Source organism: Bos grunniens, chromosome 2 (assembly GCF_055505025.1).
Source record: "Bos grunniens cultivar Pamir isolate PY7600 chromosome 2, Bosgru_T2T1.0, whole genome shotgun sequence".
Lineage (NCBI taxonomy): Eukaryota > Metazoa > Chordata > Mammalia > Artiodactyla > Bovidae > Bos > Bos grunniens.
Genome location: NC_141166.1, coordinates 107850435 through 107867926, shown reverse-complemented (window position 1 = coordinate 107867926; position 17492 = coordinate 107850435). Strand labels below are relative to the sequence as shown.

General features: G+C 37.2%; 1 protein-coding gene across 3 annotated transcripts in view; it reads right to left on the bottom strand.

Moving 5' to 3' along the window:
• The window catches only part of XIRP2 (xin actin binding repeat containing 2), a 693360-nt gene that overhangs the window by 37747 nt on the left and 638121 nt on the right, over positions 1 to 17492 (bottom strand). For all 3 annotated transcript variants that reach the window (XM_086355933.1, XM_086355934.1, XM_086355928.1), the window contains 2 exons: positions 14652 to 14812; positions 9013 to 9150 (listed from right to left, as the gene is read on the bottom strand). In XM_086355933.1, the coding sequence (XP_086212059.1) occupies positions 9013 to 9150; positions 14652 to 14812 (299 nt within the window). The remainder of the gene's footprint in view (positions 1 to 9012; positions 9151 to 14651; positions 14813 to 17492) is intronic.

Below are 17492 nucleotides of genomic sequence, written 5' to 3'. Positions count from 1 at the left end.
GTAAGATGATCATAGAAAGAAAAGCAACCAATTCAAGATATTTTGAAAGTGTTGAATCTATTCTTATAACTTACTCTTATTTATGAGTATTTGTACTATCCCCCAAGGTCCTGCCTGCCTAAGAAACCAGGGGATAGGGATGGGGCTTCATATGTTGATGCTTCTAAATCCGTCTAAGCCATGGGGAAGATTAGTTTCTTTGCTCATTTTCAGCACAGTAAAGGTTAACAGAGATTTGTCAAGAGAACACACTGATCATAACAAACATGCTCTTCCATCAACACAAGAGATGACTTGACACATGGACATCATCAGATGGTCAATACTGAAACCAGATTGATTATATTCTTTGTAGCTGAAGATGGAGAAGCTCTATACAATCAGCAAAAACAAGACCGGGAGCAGACTGTGGCTTAGATCATGAAGTCCTTATTGCATAATTCAGAATTAAATTGAAGAAAGTAGGGAAAACCACTAGACCATAGAGGTATGACCTAAATCAAAGTCAGGAATAGATTCAAGGGATAAAATCTGTAGACAGAGTGCCTGAAGAAATATGGATGGAGTTCCGTAACACTGTTACGAGGTGGTAATCAAAACCATCCTAAAGAAAATGAAATGTAAGAAGTCAAAGTGGTTGTCTGAGGAGGCTTTACAAATAGCTGAGAAAAGAAGAGAGGCAAAAGGCAAAAAGGAAAGACATACCCAACTGAATGTAGAGTTCAAGAGAATAGCAAGGAGAAATAAGAAAGACTTCTTAAGTGAACAATGCAAAGAAATAGAGGAAAACAATGGAATGGGAAAGACCAGATTTCTTCAAAAAATTGGAGGTACAAAGGGAACATTTCATGCAAAGATGGGCACAATAAAGCACAGAAATGGCAAGGACCTAACAGAAGCAGAAGAGATTAAGAAGAGGTAGTAAGAATACACAGAACTATACAAAAAAGGCCTTAATGACCTGGATAACCACAATGATGTGGTCACTTACCTAGAGCCAAACATTCTGGAGTGTGAAGTCAAGTGGGCCTTAGGAAGCATTATTATGAACAAAGCTATTGAAGGTGATAGAATTCCAGCTGAGTTATTTCAAATCCAAAAAATGATGCTGTTAAAGTGCTGCATGCAATATGCCAGCAAATTTGGAAAACTCAGTAGTAGCCACAGGACTAGAAAAAGTCAGTTTTCATTCTAATCCCAAAGAAGGGCAACGCGAAACAATGTTCAGACTACCACACCATTGCACTCATTTCACATGCTAGCAAGGTAATGCTCAAAATCCTTCAAGCTAGGCTTCAACAGTACGTGAGCCAAGAAACTTCAGATGTACAAGCTGGATCTGGAAAAGGCAGAGGAACTAGAGATCAAATTGCCAACATTCACTGGATCATAGAGAAAGCAAGAGAATTCTGGAAAAACATCTACTTCTGTTTTACTGACTATGCCAAAGCTTTTGACTGTGGATCACAAAAACTATGGATAATTCGTAAAGAGATGGGAATACCAGACCACCTTACCTGTCTTTGAGAAACCTGTGTGCAGGTCTAATAGCAACAGTTAGAACTGGACATGGTTTCACCAAGACATACAGAGCTATAGGAAGGTGGACATGAATAGGAAGAGAGGAGGCAGATGGAGACTGGGTAGCGGGAGGTTACCAGTTGCAAAGCATATTCAGGGATGTTAATTTTAAACTAATCTCGAATTGCCTAATGAGCTTCTAGGAAATGGTTCTGTCTCCCCAGGCCAAAAAGGCGAAAAGAAAGAAGGTGTGAGGCATAGAATAATGCCATCCTTCTTTGTCATTTTACTTATAAATAAAATAAGTTTATGAATCGTATTCTACTTTGAATGGCAAAGTAATGTCAATACTACTACTGATAGTAGCTGGTGTTACGGAACCGTTCATATCTGCTGGTCAGTTCTGGTAAGAATTTTACATGAACCACCTCATTTTATTCTTAACACATATGTTACTTAATCCTCATTTTATAGAGGAGGTTATGTGGTTAACTCAGGAGACTATAACCTGGGCTGTCTGATTCTGGAACTGATAGGCTTAACCATTCCTCTAAACTGCCTGTTTGATTGGGTTACTTTAGTTACAATAGTCATTTAAAAACCATGCACACAACTTAAAAAAAAAAAATTTTTTTTCAAGACATACTTTTGGTCACAATCCTGTGTGCTGATAGAGATATAGGTTAGGTTGGGGTTGTTAATAGCAATCCAGGCCCTTGAAAAATTATCTATGTGGCAGAAAGCTGAAGTCAGGCTTAAAACACTTTTTATGAGAAATGCTTTGCAATGTGGACATACAGTTGATAAAAATATGTTTAGCTTCCTAGAAAATAATTATGGGTCACCTTTAAAGAGTCTAAAACACACAGATGTCAGATATATCACAAGCTGTCAAAAATGTTTTCTATCAACCTAAAATTGTCTAGAGATTGCTTCAAATCCACATAATCTTAATAGAGTACGACTGTTTATGTGAGGCTTTTTGCAACAGCAGATGTGTGTGGAAAGATACACCCTGTCTTGCAGCTCCCTACTGGTCCACATCAGACTTGGCAGCAGGGAGTGGAAGTCAGGCATGCTTTAGACTCTTGACATAGATTCAGTGCAGCCGTTCTCATATGAAAGCAATTACCTAAGCACAGCATTGCACTGAGTACTTACCAGATTTTTGGAGCTCCATCTGTTCTTCCCTATGTAGAACACTTAAAATGAGGAAAAAAAGAAGCAACTCCAGAAAAGAGCTGCTAGGACTTCACAATTAATACACAAAGAGCTACTCAGTACTGTGTAAATACAAGAGAAAGAAGAAGAGGAAATAAGCATGAGAGGATGAAGATCAAATCCTGAATGTGAGAATATGGCTCAGAGAAGGAAGGTCCTAAGATTGCTAATGGGTCCAAGGTTTGGTTTTTGGAGGAATGGGAAAGTTCTAAAATTAGATTGTGGCGACACCGCACAACTTTGTAAATATATTAAACAGCCATTGAACTGTATACTTAAAATGGGTGAACCTTATGGTATGCAAATTATCTCAATAAAGCTGTTAAAAATGAAGAAAGAGAGGATGAAAGTCTTTAAAAAGAACAACAACCCAGCAACCATACAATGGGTGAGTGAAAATAAACTCTGACAAGCAGAATGACATTTTCCTACCAACAACACATTTATCCTAATATCTGCTCCATGTACTTCAAGATCTCTTTTTAAAGATGAGGGGATGGATTATTCAGAATGTTTTCCCAAATGGAGCCTGTTGTAGTGAGTGGATTAAAAATATCCCTCTTAAGTGGTCCTTTCCATTCTAGTATTAAGAACCTACTGCTTTTCACTGGCATAGAATTCTGAGAATTCAGTCCTAAGACAAAATGAGAAACAATGCTAATGTGGTATTTCTAATCTAAATATCAACAGGACACATGCTGAATGGCTCATAATCCCTTAAGGAGGGTTGGATTTCATTCTTATCTACAGGAATAAGTAACGGATACTTTGAAAAACAGGCTCTAAATGGGTGATATTAAAAACAGTACTAACTACCAGAACCACTGATAATAATAAAGTTTTCCCCAACACATTCCTCTAAGAAGCTGAACTCCACACCCCTGTTACCCAGAGACCATGACTGTCCAGAGTGGCTTTTTTTCTAATTTACATAAGGATATTCCCACAAGCTAGAAGTGATGTTGCTAACTGTTGCTGCTGCTGCTGCTGCTAAGTCGCTTCAGTTGTGTCCGACTCTGTGCAACCCCATAGACGGCAGCCCACCAGGCTCCTCTGTCCATGGAATTCTCCAGACAAGAATTCTGGGGTGGGTTGCCATTTCCTCCTCCAATGCATGAAAGTGAAAAGTGAAAGTGAAGTCGCTCAGTCGTGTCCGACTTGTAGCGACCCCATGGACTGCAGCCCACCAGGCTCCTCCGTCCATGGGATTTTCCAGGCAAGAGTCCTGGAGTGGGGTGCCATTGCCTTCTCTGAAGTCGAAGTCTAGAATACATAAATAGGACATTATTCCCAGTTTAAAATGTTTGGCATAGTGAGTGTTCCTGTATCTAGAACCTGCTTTCCCCCCACTATTTAAACCTCTTTTTCAATAGGTATAATCAATTAAAAAAAGAGGGAACTTTACCCTCAGAGATAGCTTAATTTTCAAAACCTGTTTAGTCCTGTTGCCTGTCTTCTAGACAAACTGCTTCCAAATAGCTAATTACCTTGAAACATCTCACTTCAATACATTAGGAAAAAAAAAGAGGCAGATTGGAATTCATATTACACCTTATGAAATTATTGGAGGAGGAAATGGCAACCCACTCCAGTATACTTGCCTGGAGAATTCCATGGACAGAGGAGCCTGGCAAGCTACAAGTGCATGGGGTCGCAAAGAGTTGGACACGACTGAGCGACTAACATTTTCACTTCACTATGAAGTTATTACTAATTGTGATGTTAAATATTGTCAGAAATCCAAAACAAATGTTCTTTCTTTTAACTCTAATTAAACTTGATTTCCAAGTTAATTTATATATGTTAGCAAACTAAATATTTTTCTGGCTATGGGCAGAACTTAGCAGAGAGATAAATCTCAAGTACTTTAAACAAAGAGACAGAAAACACTCTCAGGCATGACAACAATTTGGATAAAACAGAATTAACTGTTTGTCTACCAATAAATGTTTTGTCCTCAATCCCTGCTGATAAAAGAAGAGATTTTTAGAATGCATTCAGAACGCTTTAAACATTTAAGTGAATATCTAAAACATGAGTTTTCTGCATTTTCTGCCCTATAACCAAATTTGATAGATATCTCAAATTTCCATTAAGAATTATAAGTCAGTAATTTGACTTTTAAGGACAGATGACTTGTTTCTTTTATTCCCTACAGATTTCTGTGTAAGAGTCAATAAATGGTATTTACTTGTTCATTCTCCCACGTTTCCTTTCTATTTTATTTATATTGCATTGCAGTCCTTATGGAATTATGGGGTATTATTAGTATGTCTAAAGGCAGATAATGAAACTGAAGTTCAGAGAGGTCATTACAGGCTTAGAATCATGCAGCTATTCAGGTTTTTAGTGCATTTTTTTATTTACTCTTACACACTTTAGTATTTCATGTTCTCAGAGCAGGGATTACAGCCTATAATAGTACACTATATTTGCAAGGAGAAAAATACATCTGCAAAACACATACACACACATATTGCTTGACTGCTTTGATTTTTTTGATTGTTTTTTGATTTGATTGTTTTTACCCAGGTTTGATTTGTTTTTGATTGGTTGATTGTTTTGGTTTGATGGTTTTTACCCAGCCTCTATTTATTGTTTGTTCCTAAGGGGATGTGGAGGACATGCACAGAGGCTGCTCAGCCAATCAGCATCCTCTGGCTATAGTACTTTAGTTCTAGGGGAAGCACATGTATTCCATTTAGAGCCAATTAGATGTTATAAAGGCTTTTCCTGGGGCTTCTGGGAAAAGGATTCTCCTTTTTCTCCATCATTTTTAGTCTTTTCTGGGGAAAATTTGAGTGAAAATGGGGCCAACTCAGAGGAAGTAAGGCTGAGAGGTTAAAAAAGAAAAGAAATATGATCAAGGAGATATTCAGTTTTTAAAACAAACACTTGGAAAGTGTTTATAAGGTCCAAGCACAATCTTAAGTACTTTACAAAAACAGCTTTTTTAATGCTCTTAACAAACCTATCAGGTGGGTGCTATTCTAATCTTGGCTTTATAATTGAGGAAATTGAGACACAGAGATATTAAGAAACTTGCCGAATGTCACCAGCTAATATGTTAGGAAGGGCTTCCTTGGTGGCTCAGCAGTAAAGAATCCGCTTGCCAAAGCAGGAAATGTGGGTTCGATCCCAGGGTCAGGAAGATCGCCTGGAGAAGGAAATGGCAACCTACTTCCAGTATTCTTGCCTGGAGATCCCATGGACAGAGGAGCCTGGTGTGCTACGGTCTATGGGGTCCCAAAGAGTCGGACACGACTGAGTGACTAAACAACAACAACGAGTTAAGGAGCAGGGATATGGACCCAAGTGATCTGGCTCCATCCAAGTGCTCCTAGCTACTGTGCTAGAGACATACTGTGAATCCTTAGGTAAATCAATGGTAATGTAATACCTGCTTAACAATGGGTTCTCAAAGAAAAGACAGAAAGAGGAAAGGGAGGAAGAATAGAAGGGAAGGAAAGCAGGAAGGACGGGAGAAAAAATATTCCTGATTTGTTGCCAATTCCCTTGGTATTAATATTCATAATATGGCTGATGTCAAGCTATTAACATGATATTATCTGGTTTTCAAAATTCCTAAAAATTTAATAATGAAAGGGTTGGCACAAGCCAGCTGCTCTAGTATACCTCTGGAGATTACATCAAATCTCCCTTCTACAAGATTGCATTTTTATGAATCTGTGATATGCTTTTTAGTTTAAGACGTTTGTGGTTGGGTTTTTGGTCTTTTGCAAAATAAAGTGTCCTAATTGATATCAAATTTTACAGATGATGAAATGCTTTCACGGAAATGCCCGTTGTTATCTTTGACCACCACAATCACCTTGTGAAATAGACTCATCGGTTTCTCCATCTTAACAGAAACTGACTTGAGGGGGTTATGAATTTGGACTATGTAGTACTGGCAACATAATTTGCGATACTCAGTGTAAAATGAAAATGTAATGTTCCTTGTTCAAAAATCATGAAGAATTTCAAGATAATAGCAGAGTATGAAACTAAATGCAGGGCCCTTCCACCCAAGGGGTCCTGTGTAGCTGCTCCCCGTGAAGGCGGCCCTGGGTCTACGTGACTCAGCTGATAAACTTCAGAGGTGGCGCGTGAACTCATATCTACAAGTCTCATAGTTCTTACACTCTATCACACCGCTTTCCTGTAAGTTAAAGGATCTGTAAAACCTATACTTCTACGTAGGATTTATTTAAATTATTAATAATGACTATATATCATGTAGTCGATCAATTTCAAGTAAATACACATACTTGATTCACTTAGATTCCTATGTTGTAAAAGCTATATTTTAGATCACAAGTATATCCAATCCCAGGTTTCCTTGGTGGCTCAGTGGTAAAGAATCCACCTGCAAGTTTGATCCCTAGGTCGGGAAGATAGCCCTGGAGAAGGAAATGTCAACCCACTCCAGTAATCTTGTCTGAAAAACTCCATGGGCAGTCCTTGAGGTCACAAAAGAGTTGGATATGCCTTAGCGACCAAAGGGCAACAATATCTTGTTGGTGGGAATGCAAACTAGTACAGCCACTATGGAGAACAGTGTGGAGATTCCTTAAAAAACTGGAAATAGAACTGCCTTATGATCCAGCAATCCCACTGCTGGGCATACACACTGAGGAAACCAGAAGGGAAAGAGACACGTGTACCCCAGTGTTCATCACAGCACTGTTTATAATAGCCAGGACATGGAAGCAACCTAGATGCCCATCAGCAGATGAATGGATAAGAAAGCTGTGGTACATATACACAATGGAGTATTACTCAGCCATTAAAAAGAATACATTTGAATCAGTTCTAATGAGGTGGATGAAACTGGAGCCTATTATACAGAGTGAAGTAAGCCAGAAGGAAAAACATAAATACAGTATACTAACGCATATATATGGAATTTAGAAAGATGGTAACAATAACCCTGTGTACGAGACAGCAAAAGAGACACTGATGTATAGAACAGTCTTATGGACTCTGTGGGAGAGGGAGAGGGTGGGAAGATTTGGGAGAATGACATTGAAACATGTAAAATATCATGTAAGAAACGAGTTGCCAGTCCAGGTTCGATGCACGATACTGGATGCTTGGGGCTAGTGCACTGGGACGACCCAGAGGGATGGTATGGGGAGGGAGGAGGGAGGAGTGTTCAGGATGGGGAACACATGTATACCTGTGGCGGATTCATTTTGATATTTGGCAAAACTAATACAATTATGTAAAATTTAAAAATAAAATAAAATTAAAAAAAAAATAAAACAGTAAAAAAAAAAAAAAACAACAACATCCAATCTTAATTTATTTACATTTCCTTTAGGAAAAATTAAAAGAAATCTTGCCTTAAACTTGAGCTACTTAAATTTTTTTTTTCAAAAAGCCAGAAAAAGAAAACAAATACTAATTCACATATCAGACTTTTAATTAATCTGATATACTTTCCCTGCTACCCTACCACCATACACACTCAACTGCCTTAATATTCAAAACTTAGACAACTCTAAATATCCTTGGGATTTTTCTGAAAACAAAAACAAAAACAAAAAATACTTTTATGTCCTATGACAACATTTCAGAACTATCCCAGTTACTTTCTTCCTCATAGAAAGGCTATTTATAGTGCAATTACTATTTTTCACAGTGCCAGGCTCAATCTAATGAGTTTTATTACTAATGTTTTCACAATCAAAAATCATTATAACCCATGATAATATTTGGTGATATATGACAATGGAGTAATGAAATGGGAAAATAAATCTTTCATGTAAGATAACATTTAGAGGTTGCATCAGTAAGTTTCATATAACATCTGGGTTCCACTACTCAATTTTTGATGATTTTAAGAAAGCAGAAAACTCATCAGAATAAGCAGCTGAATAATGCTTCAAATTTAATCTATGCAAACAAATAACAGGTAGTTTATCATGAGTTATAATGTAAAGACAGAGGTTCAATGTAAATATTGTTCTCAACATTTCTGTTTACCTGTTGACTTAGACTATTTAATTTTCATTTTTGAGACAATACAAGCTGAGAAAAAAATATACCAGTATGATTTTCTAGAAACATGTCAAAATGCTCTAGTAAGTCAATACACTAATATGCTTTCAGGATGATTTTCAAAACATTTCAAAATTACCATTCTTGATGAGTAATGTAAACAAATATACCACCAAAGAGGGTGGGTATGTGTGTTTTATATTAGCACTGAAATAAGAGCATTTCAGCCCGACAGGATTTATCCTTTACTGATAGTAGTATTACCTGCTCAGATCTGTTCTTGTGTTGGTATTGGTACTGAGTGAAGGTATTAGAGGAAGAAGCAATTTTGTCCTTCTCAAACTGTTTCTTCACTCTGGCCAAACCACCAGGTACTGTGCACATTTCTGATTCTTCCAGCATCTAAGACAAATTAAGAAAAAGGAAAATTCAACTTTACATCATCTCAGGGTGGGATTCTCAAGCTGTTTTAAAAAAAATCATTGACAGTTATTAATGGGTGGTATAATAGAAAGACAGTAACATAAACAATTATTTCAGAAGGGCTTTATTACAGAAAACCTTAATAAAAATAATCTATCCATGTTGGATTTTCATGTGTCAGTCTTCTGATATAAAGTTAGAAGAATCTTCAAAGTATTGAGTTAATTTTCTTTATCTCAGATAGATTTTGATGTCTAGAGATTAGACCTATTAGAATGTATTTCTCTCATACTACACAAACTAGCCAGATATTAGATAATGGATTAAATTTTAATCCATAATAAAGTCATTATTAAAATTCCAAATGTCTAGATAGGTAACACATTATTAAGAATATTAAAAAACATTTGACTTATTCCAAAATGTACTTAAATCATTAAGGATAAATAAAATAGCTTTGGAGTTATTTTAGGGGAGCATATTTTTAATCATACGCAAAAATATTAAAGTTAATAAAAATAACTACTATTTAATACATAGTGCTGAGTGATTTTCTTCTATATGTTTACATATATTTTTTCATTTGATGCTTCTCCATATTCTGTGAGATATGAACATTTATCATCCTCACTTTAAAATGAGGAAATTGAGGTTTGGGGAAGTAAGACATCTTGTTAAATTCTTACAACTAGGGTGTGAGTGTGGGAGCTGGAGTTTGAACCCACATCTGCCTGTCTTAATCACAGCTGTCTGTCTTAACACTAGCCTTTAAAAACTAGGCAGAAAAACAGATACTCCGGGCTGGATGTACCCTAGGACTCAGCTCTTAGCCTTGGTATATGAGACTCTGGGTTTGGGGGGAGGGTCTAAGTTTAGAAAGATCCTGGTCTATGGCAGTTTACGGATGAGAAAGCTCATTCTAGTAGGAGTCACTTGGAGCAAGCTGAACAACTTTGAGAAGTTGTCTCAGATACTCTGCCCCTGTAAGAAGCAGTAGTAACTCGAAGGCTTTGGTTTTGAAGATTCAGCATATTCCCCAGCCCAGCAGGCACTCAAGCCCAGGTGGGACGACAACTGTTAAGCAAACAGGCCCCAGGCCAACCCACTCTCCTCTAGGATGTGTCCCAGTATGAGACTGGGAGGAGATTCAGTGACACTTCATGCACAGAAGGTCTCCTGAGGTCTGGCCCAGTCCTGACATAACCCTGGAAGACTTGAGACCCGAGAGTAACTGGATACTTGTGAGCTGAGCTTCCCTGGACTGTGGATTCTTATGATCCTGAAATCTTGACTGAAATAGTTTCTCAAACAAGTACTAAAAGTACAACACTATATTGAGGTTTGCTATACGCTAAAGTGGGTTTCCAGAGGTGGGAGTGGTAAAGAATCCACCTGCCAATGTAGGAGACACAAGAGACACGAGGGTTTGATCCCTGGGTCGGGAAAATCCCCTGGTGGAGTAAATGGCAGCCCACTCTAGTATTCTTGCCTGGGATATCCCATGGACAGAGAAGCCTGGCGGGCTGCAGTCCGTGGGGTCACAGAGTTGGACAGGACTGACCGTGCATGCATGCACACACGCACGCAATACTCTAAGATACCGGAGATGAAATTAACATTCAGGATTGTCTGAATTACTGGCAGATACTCAAGTGGTTGCTTTATCAAGTTTATAACCTTTCCCCAGTTATAGGGCCTGCCAAATATTTAAGAATAGCACATTAGCTCAATGGAAAGAAGGGATACTTTCTATCAAACTGTAACAAACTTCACGTATAAATCCTGGTCAATTACTATCACTTGATACATGTTAAAATCATAAGAAATTATGGCATCTCTTTTGAAATTTAAGATAAAGAAAGGGAAGGGCAAATTAAGGCTACAGTATTTCTCTTATCCCCATCATTTAATTTACATAAATGACCTTTTTCAATTGATCATGTATAGATAATATATAAATATCAAATTACAGAAATCAAGCCAAATTTTGTTAAGAAGAAAGTTACCTTTTCCAACAACTATAAACAATGTCCAAATGATGTGCAAATTAATCTGGTAGGTCTGATTAATTGTGCTAATGAATGGATACTTTCCTAGTATGTGTATTTGCACAAAAATATCAGTTCTTACACTGAATCAGATTGCCTCTTATCTACTAAACAAATTAGGGAAAAATGAATATATCCATTCATTTCCTTTAGCATTGTGCTTTGGAATTAGACCATGTTACACATGCAACGATGCATAGTTTGTTAATATCTTCTAGTAATACAACCCAGTACTCCTCATGCCACTTGCTGGCCTAAGGGGAAAAGCCCTTTGAGCTATAGTTTAGTTAGTAGGAGTGAAAAGGTTTTCTTGTTTACTTCAGTTTATAAGTGCAAGTTTACCTATGTAAGATGGCAGGACTTACTCAAGAAGCAGCCTGTGATTATGAGCTGGAGTGATGTTTCTTTGCTTAGATTGAAATCATTTTGCCTTGGTTACCACCATGTACTGACATCTCAACTACTCCATGTACTTGTCAATGACCATATAACTTAGATTGCTTTGCGTTGAACCTTTCAAAAAATGTTTATCCTTATTCTGTTTCCTATTCTTGGACACAGCAACAAGATTTGGATTTTAATGGGTACACCAATAATAATTATTCTATTAACAAGTCAGTTTAAATACCTAACACAAAATCTACCTAATGTTATTTTAATAGTAAGTTAATTTAAATATATAACACTTAAACCTAGGCAAGTATATTACATAGAGAATCAGCAATTTTGTTTACAAAGAACTGTTCTTGGTTTCTAGAGCATAATAGAAATGACATAATTTGGGGAGAGGACAAACAGTGATTCTGATCCCATGTATGAGCCTTAAAACCTTGGGCTAGAGTTCCTTAACCTCAGTTTTCTTTTTTATAAACTCGGAGGAGTAGCAACATATTTCTCACAGATTTTTTGCAAGTGTTGAAAAAGAAGATAAAGGAAATGAAACTGCACAGCACAAAATGTATTGTTTTGTTGCTTAATAAATGTTACTTCTCCTTTCTCCTCCAGGGGGCTTCTGTGGACTGATGCTTTTTCACAGGCAGGCCTTTCCTTTGGTGATGGTGGTGTAGTCCCTAAGTCGTGTCGGACTCTTGAGACCCCATGGACTGCAGCCTGCCAGGCTCCTCTGCCCATGGGATTCTCCAGGCAAGAATACTGGAGTGGGTTGCCATTTCCTTCTCCAGGGGATCTTCCTGACCCAGGGATTGAACCCTGGTCTCCTTCTTTGCAGGCAGATCCTTTACCAACTGAGCTCTGAGGGAAGCCCCAGCCTTTCCTTTATGTTCAACAAAATACCATCTGGCTGATTCTAGGACAAAGAGAAACTGATCTAGGACAAAGAAACTATCTCAGTGTGATTCAAATATAATGGATTCAGTTTGGGGCCAAATCAATGACTTCGGAATTCTGCATATAAAATATTTGGTTTATTTATGTAGACAACACTTGGTTATAAGTAGTTTCCACGCTTTTTTGATTAAACAAACATTTGAAGCAATTGACCAAATGAGGCAGTTATTTTGCTGTATCTTAGATACTTATCAGGATTTCTCTGAGATAATATATGTGCTCATTTTTCTCAAAATATTAGCTTAGGGGCAAACCAAACAATAGGGCTTTTTTTTGGATCAAAGATGCTTTCCTGTATAAGAAGAGGCAGTTGAATATAGTTAAAAGAGTATTAGAGTCAAGAGACTTTGAATCTAGTCTGGCTCTGTTGCTATCTAATTACATGACCTCCCATAAATCGCTGTCCCTCAGTTTGTTTTATCTGTACATGGGCAGGAAAGACAGGGACTATTACATTCCTTTTATATAGACTTTCTTCAGAATAGCACTGAAATTAAAAATTTTTTATATGAAATAGTGAGAAATTTACTTTCTCATGTGCCCGATTTAAATGTTTTCCTTTTAACATACTATAAATACAAATCATGCCTTGTACACATTTGTTTTATGGTATATTATCCTCGTGCCTAGCAAGATAAAAGTCTTCCTAGATAAAAGATAGCTTAGTAAATAGCTAGTCTTTATCTAGGTATTTTCAAAGTCAGCTTGTTTCCCCAAGAAACATTTTTCCAATTTATTATCTAACTTGCGGTGAAGTTGCTTAATGATCCAGCAGGGGGTGCTATGTAAGAAGGCTGGCAGGAGGTGCTGGAGGGATACTATTTGTTTTGGAAGTATTTAGATACTTATTTCTCTACATTCATTCAGCATCTATGCTGTGTCTCAAATGTATTTTAATTACGATGCAAAATCTTAAATGTCATCTAGAATTGCAGTATTGTTAATGAGTTTGGCACAGTCATTCTTGTCTCTGAATAATTTGTAAAGAAAAACGCCGCTTTACAGTAGCTATTTTAGAATACCACCCTTCTTGGCTATTCTCTCTCTCTTTTGGATAAATGAACATCTTTGCTAATTTGAAGATTATAATTATAAAAGAATATCCTTACATTCCATTAAACTATAAAGCTTCTACTAATAACATGACTTCTCAAATCCTGTGGCTTGAAGGCCACAGAATATGGAGCCCAACAAACTCTTTTGAATATGACTTTATTATGCACTGGCTCTAAAAATCGGTGGTCTTACTGAATCCTGCTGTTTCCTATAATCATAATTGGTTTAGCAGAGTGCCTACATTGCTAATCTCCCTCATTTCTATGTTGATTAAGCTACTCGTAATGGATTTAGTGCATACAGAGAAATGAAAAAAGCAAAAGAAATTATATTGCCAGTGAATTTAAATTAACTATACATGTGACCAAGGAGGATGGGAGGCAGACCCACATTATTAAGATTTTGAAATTAATTCCCAACCTTCCTGAGGAGAATAGCTATAGGTTAAATGATAATTGTGGCAATAATAACACATTTATACAGTGCCTTACGGCTTACATGTAAATTATCTCTTTGACTCTTCACAGAGACCCTCTGCAGTAGGTGGTTTTTCCCATTTTTCAGTTAAGGAAACTGAAGTTCAGAGAGGGGTTAAGATAGTAGCCCAAGTTTATACAAATGGTAAGTGGCAGCGTGCATGCTAATTAGCTTTAGTCATGTCTAACTTTTTGTGACCCTAGGGGCTGTGGCCTGACAGGCTCCTCTGTCCATGGGATTCTTCATGCAAAAATACTGGAGTGGATTGCCATGCCGTCTTCCAGGGTATCTGCCTGACCCAGCGATTAAACCTTAGTCCCTTATGTCTCCTGCATTGGCAGGCAGGTTCTTTACTACTAGTGCCACCTAGGAAGCCCCAGCAAGTGGCAGAGCTGAAGCTTAATTTCAGATACCCTGAATTTGATACATAGTATTTCTGTTTTCTCTACTTTATCCAATTGTCCAGTAGTATTCTTATATTTCCATGTAAAGAGGGCATGTGAAAGGCAGACAATCAGCCGGCCTAATGCAGAAGCACCAGGAGCAGCTTACATTGGCGGAGAAGCTGCGGCAGTCGCCCCTGGAAACAGCTGCCTGGTACTTCGCCATCCGTTCCTTCAAGGACACCACCTCTTGGAGGTCTGATGCACTCTTGCTCTGCACGGCAGTGTCTTCTGCAAATCCACTTGCAGGCTTATTAGGGCCAGTAGTCACTAAAAACAAACGTAGCATACTCAGATATGATTCAGGTTTTGAAAAGAAAATAACATCATCTTAGGAACAGTGAAGGCAGTTAAAACATCTGGTTTTGGAAAGCAGACTGTAATATACCACAGTATTGCCCATGTTTCATGGTCATCTTCTTTTTTTAAACTTTCAAGCAAAGCTACAAGCCCATAGAGAAGCATCTGCTTATGCAAACAGCAAATGAAAGTACTGCCCCTCTTTCCTGCCATCATTCCGATAAACAGTAAGTATTTATTAAGAGACACATAATGTTAATGAAACTCCTGAAGTACTATGTGTTGGATTTATGCTAAATGCTATAAAAGCATAATCTCATTTACTTCTCTAACCACCTCATGAAGTATGTTCCATTATTTTCCAAAATTTACAGATAAAGAAAATGGAGAATCAGAGTAATTAAAAAACTTTCCCATGATCACACAATTAGTGTCAGATTTGGTGGTTTGACTAAATCTTTAGCAAGTCTAAAAATTGCTCTTTGCCTCTCACTTTACCTTTCAACCCTCAAGGAGATAGATCTAGAAAGATCTATTGAGATAGATCTAAAATATGTGAATGCTATGAGAATTATAGACTGGAGTTTTTCCTATTTCATAGAGGCATGTGTTACATAAGACAGAATTAATAGTTCCCTTTAAAAAAACTTTTACCAGTCATTCCAGATCACCTAATATTTTCCCATGAAAGCCATCTACCTGACAAAAATATAGGGCATTAGATATTACATATTTGCAAACAGAGCAAAAGCCTGATTGCATGACCACAGGATAACAGATGTTAGAAGCAGAAATGTCTTAGAGATACTGTAGTCTTATTTGGTCTAATAGGTTCCTTTTAGGCATAAGGAAACACATCTAAAGGTTTCTTGATGTGAAAGGAATATAAGGACCCTCCCTGGTTAGTGTGATTCTCCATGTTTATTTAAATATTGGTGCCAGAGCTGATTTCACAACTAGTTTTTGTTATTTAATTCAGTGTTCTTTGTTGCTATCACTCTGTTTGTTGGTTTACTATTCACTCTTTAAAAATTGTAATTCCAAAATCATTTCAAGGGCTCCTTCTGGGGCCAACCAGCGAAAGGTGTGTGTTTTGATGTCTATCACTCATTCATACACCCTGCCTTTCTCCTTAGGGCTTGTTGATTTTTGGACTCATAGGGTAGTGGTTTTTGGTGTACTTTGTTATTTGAATTGGTTTACTAACACTGACTCAAAGCCCCAGAAAACCCCAGTTAACAGATCACCAAACTGTTTCCTCCCTGCCTTGTTCCCCTATCTTCTCACCTTGTCCCCACACTGAACCATCTTATTACATTGTTTGTTTTTTCCATCAGCTATTTCAAAGTTTATGTACACACAGCAATTTGAGAATAATATGTGTGACTCAGGAGAGATTAAAAATCATTTGTAGTTTGCCTCCGTGAGTATTTGGCTTTCCTTAAGGACTTATTATATTAAATTATGGATATATTTTAAGGTTTTAATTTTTTTATATTTTATTTCACTCATATCAAAAAGAAACAAAATATAAAGGAATAAGACATTGTATCATATGCATGCTGTGATTGTATAACCTGATATATTCACAATAAATGTGAATTAGTTTTTAAAATTTACCTGTCTTCCGAAAACTCTATATATCCACACAAAAGTATAACTCCTCTAGATAATCCTGATAAAAAGAGATTCCCACAATCTACTGAAAGTCTTTCACATGCTGAGGAAAATATATCTTTATTTTTCTCTGTGCATTGTCTATTTGTACAGATGAATTCTGATCATGTTCAGCCATACTCCTCTTGTTGTAAATGGTCACTATATAAATTTTATTGAACGTGAACCACTAAAGGTTTTCCACATTATGATATAAATTTCATTTTGTACATTATTCATAAAATATGTCATTCTTTTATCAGTCTTAATAGAAAGTCAGTAGTTTATTTTTGCAAAAATGTACAGAGTATTTACTTTCCAAATACTTCAATTTTTATCAATTTTTATCCTACTTACTGGGAAATGCCTAAGATTATTAATGGTCAGGAAATCAGTTGCCTGAGTATGAAAGAGATTTGGCTTCCATTGCCTTGTGGCTCTTTATTCTGATCACAGAAAAGACATTACATTTTAATCTCTCTGTTTTTCTCTCTCTCTCCCCCTCTCTTTTCCCCATCAGTGACTTTGCCTCCACAGGCAGGGTAGTGGAGTAGAAAACCTACCTGGAGCAAATAAATTGTGTCCATGTTTTTTAACCTCCTAAGTCAATGTCTTTTAATTTCCTCATCTGAAAAACAAGGTGATGCTTCCTGTCGAATGTACTGTGAGGCAGCACACCCATCTGTTCCTATCCTGATGTTGATGACACCTGATGTACATTTGTAAGGTTCATAAAACAGCTTCTTTTTTTATTTTTAACTTATTTATTTGTTGAAGTATAATTGCTTTACAGAATTTTATTGTTTTCTGTCAAACCTCAACCTGAATCAGCCATAGGTATACATGTATCCCCTCCCTTCTGAACCTCCCTCCCATCTCCCTCCCCATCCCACCCCTCTAGGTTGATACAGAGCCCCTGTTTGAGTTTTCTGAGCCATACAGCAAATTCCTGTTGGCTATCTATTTTATGCACCCCACTCCAGTACTCTTGCCT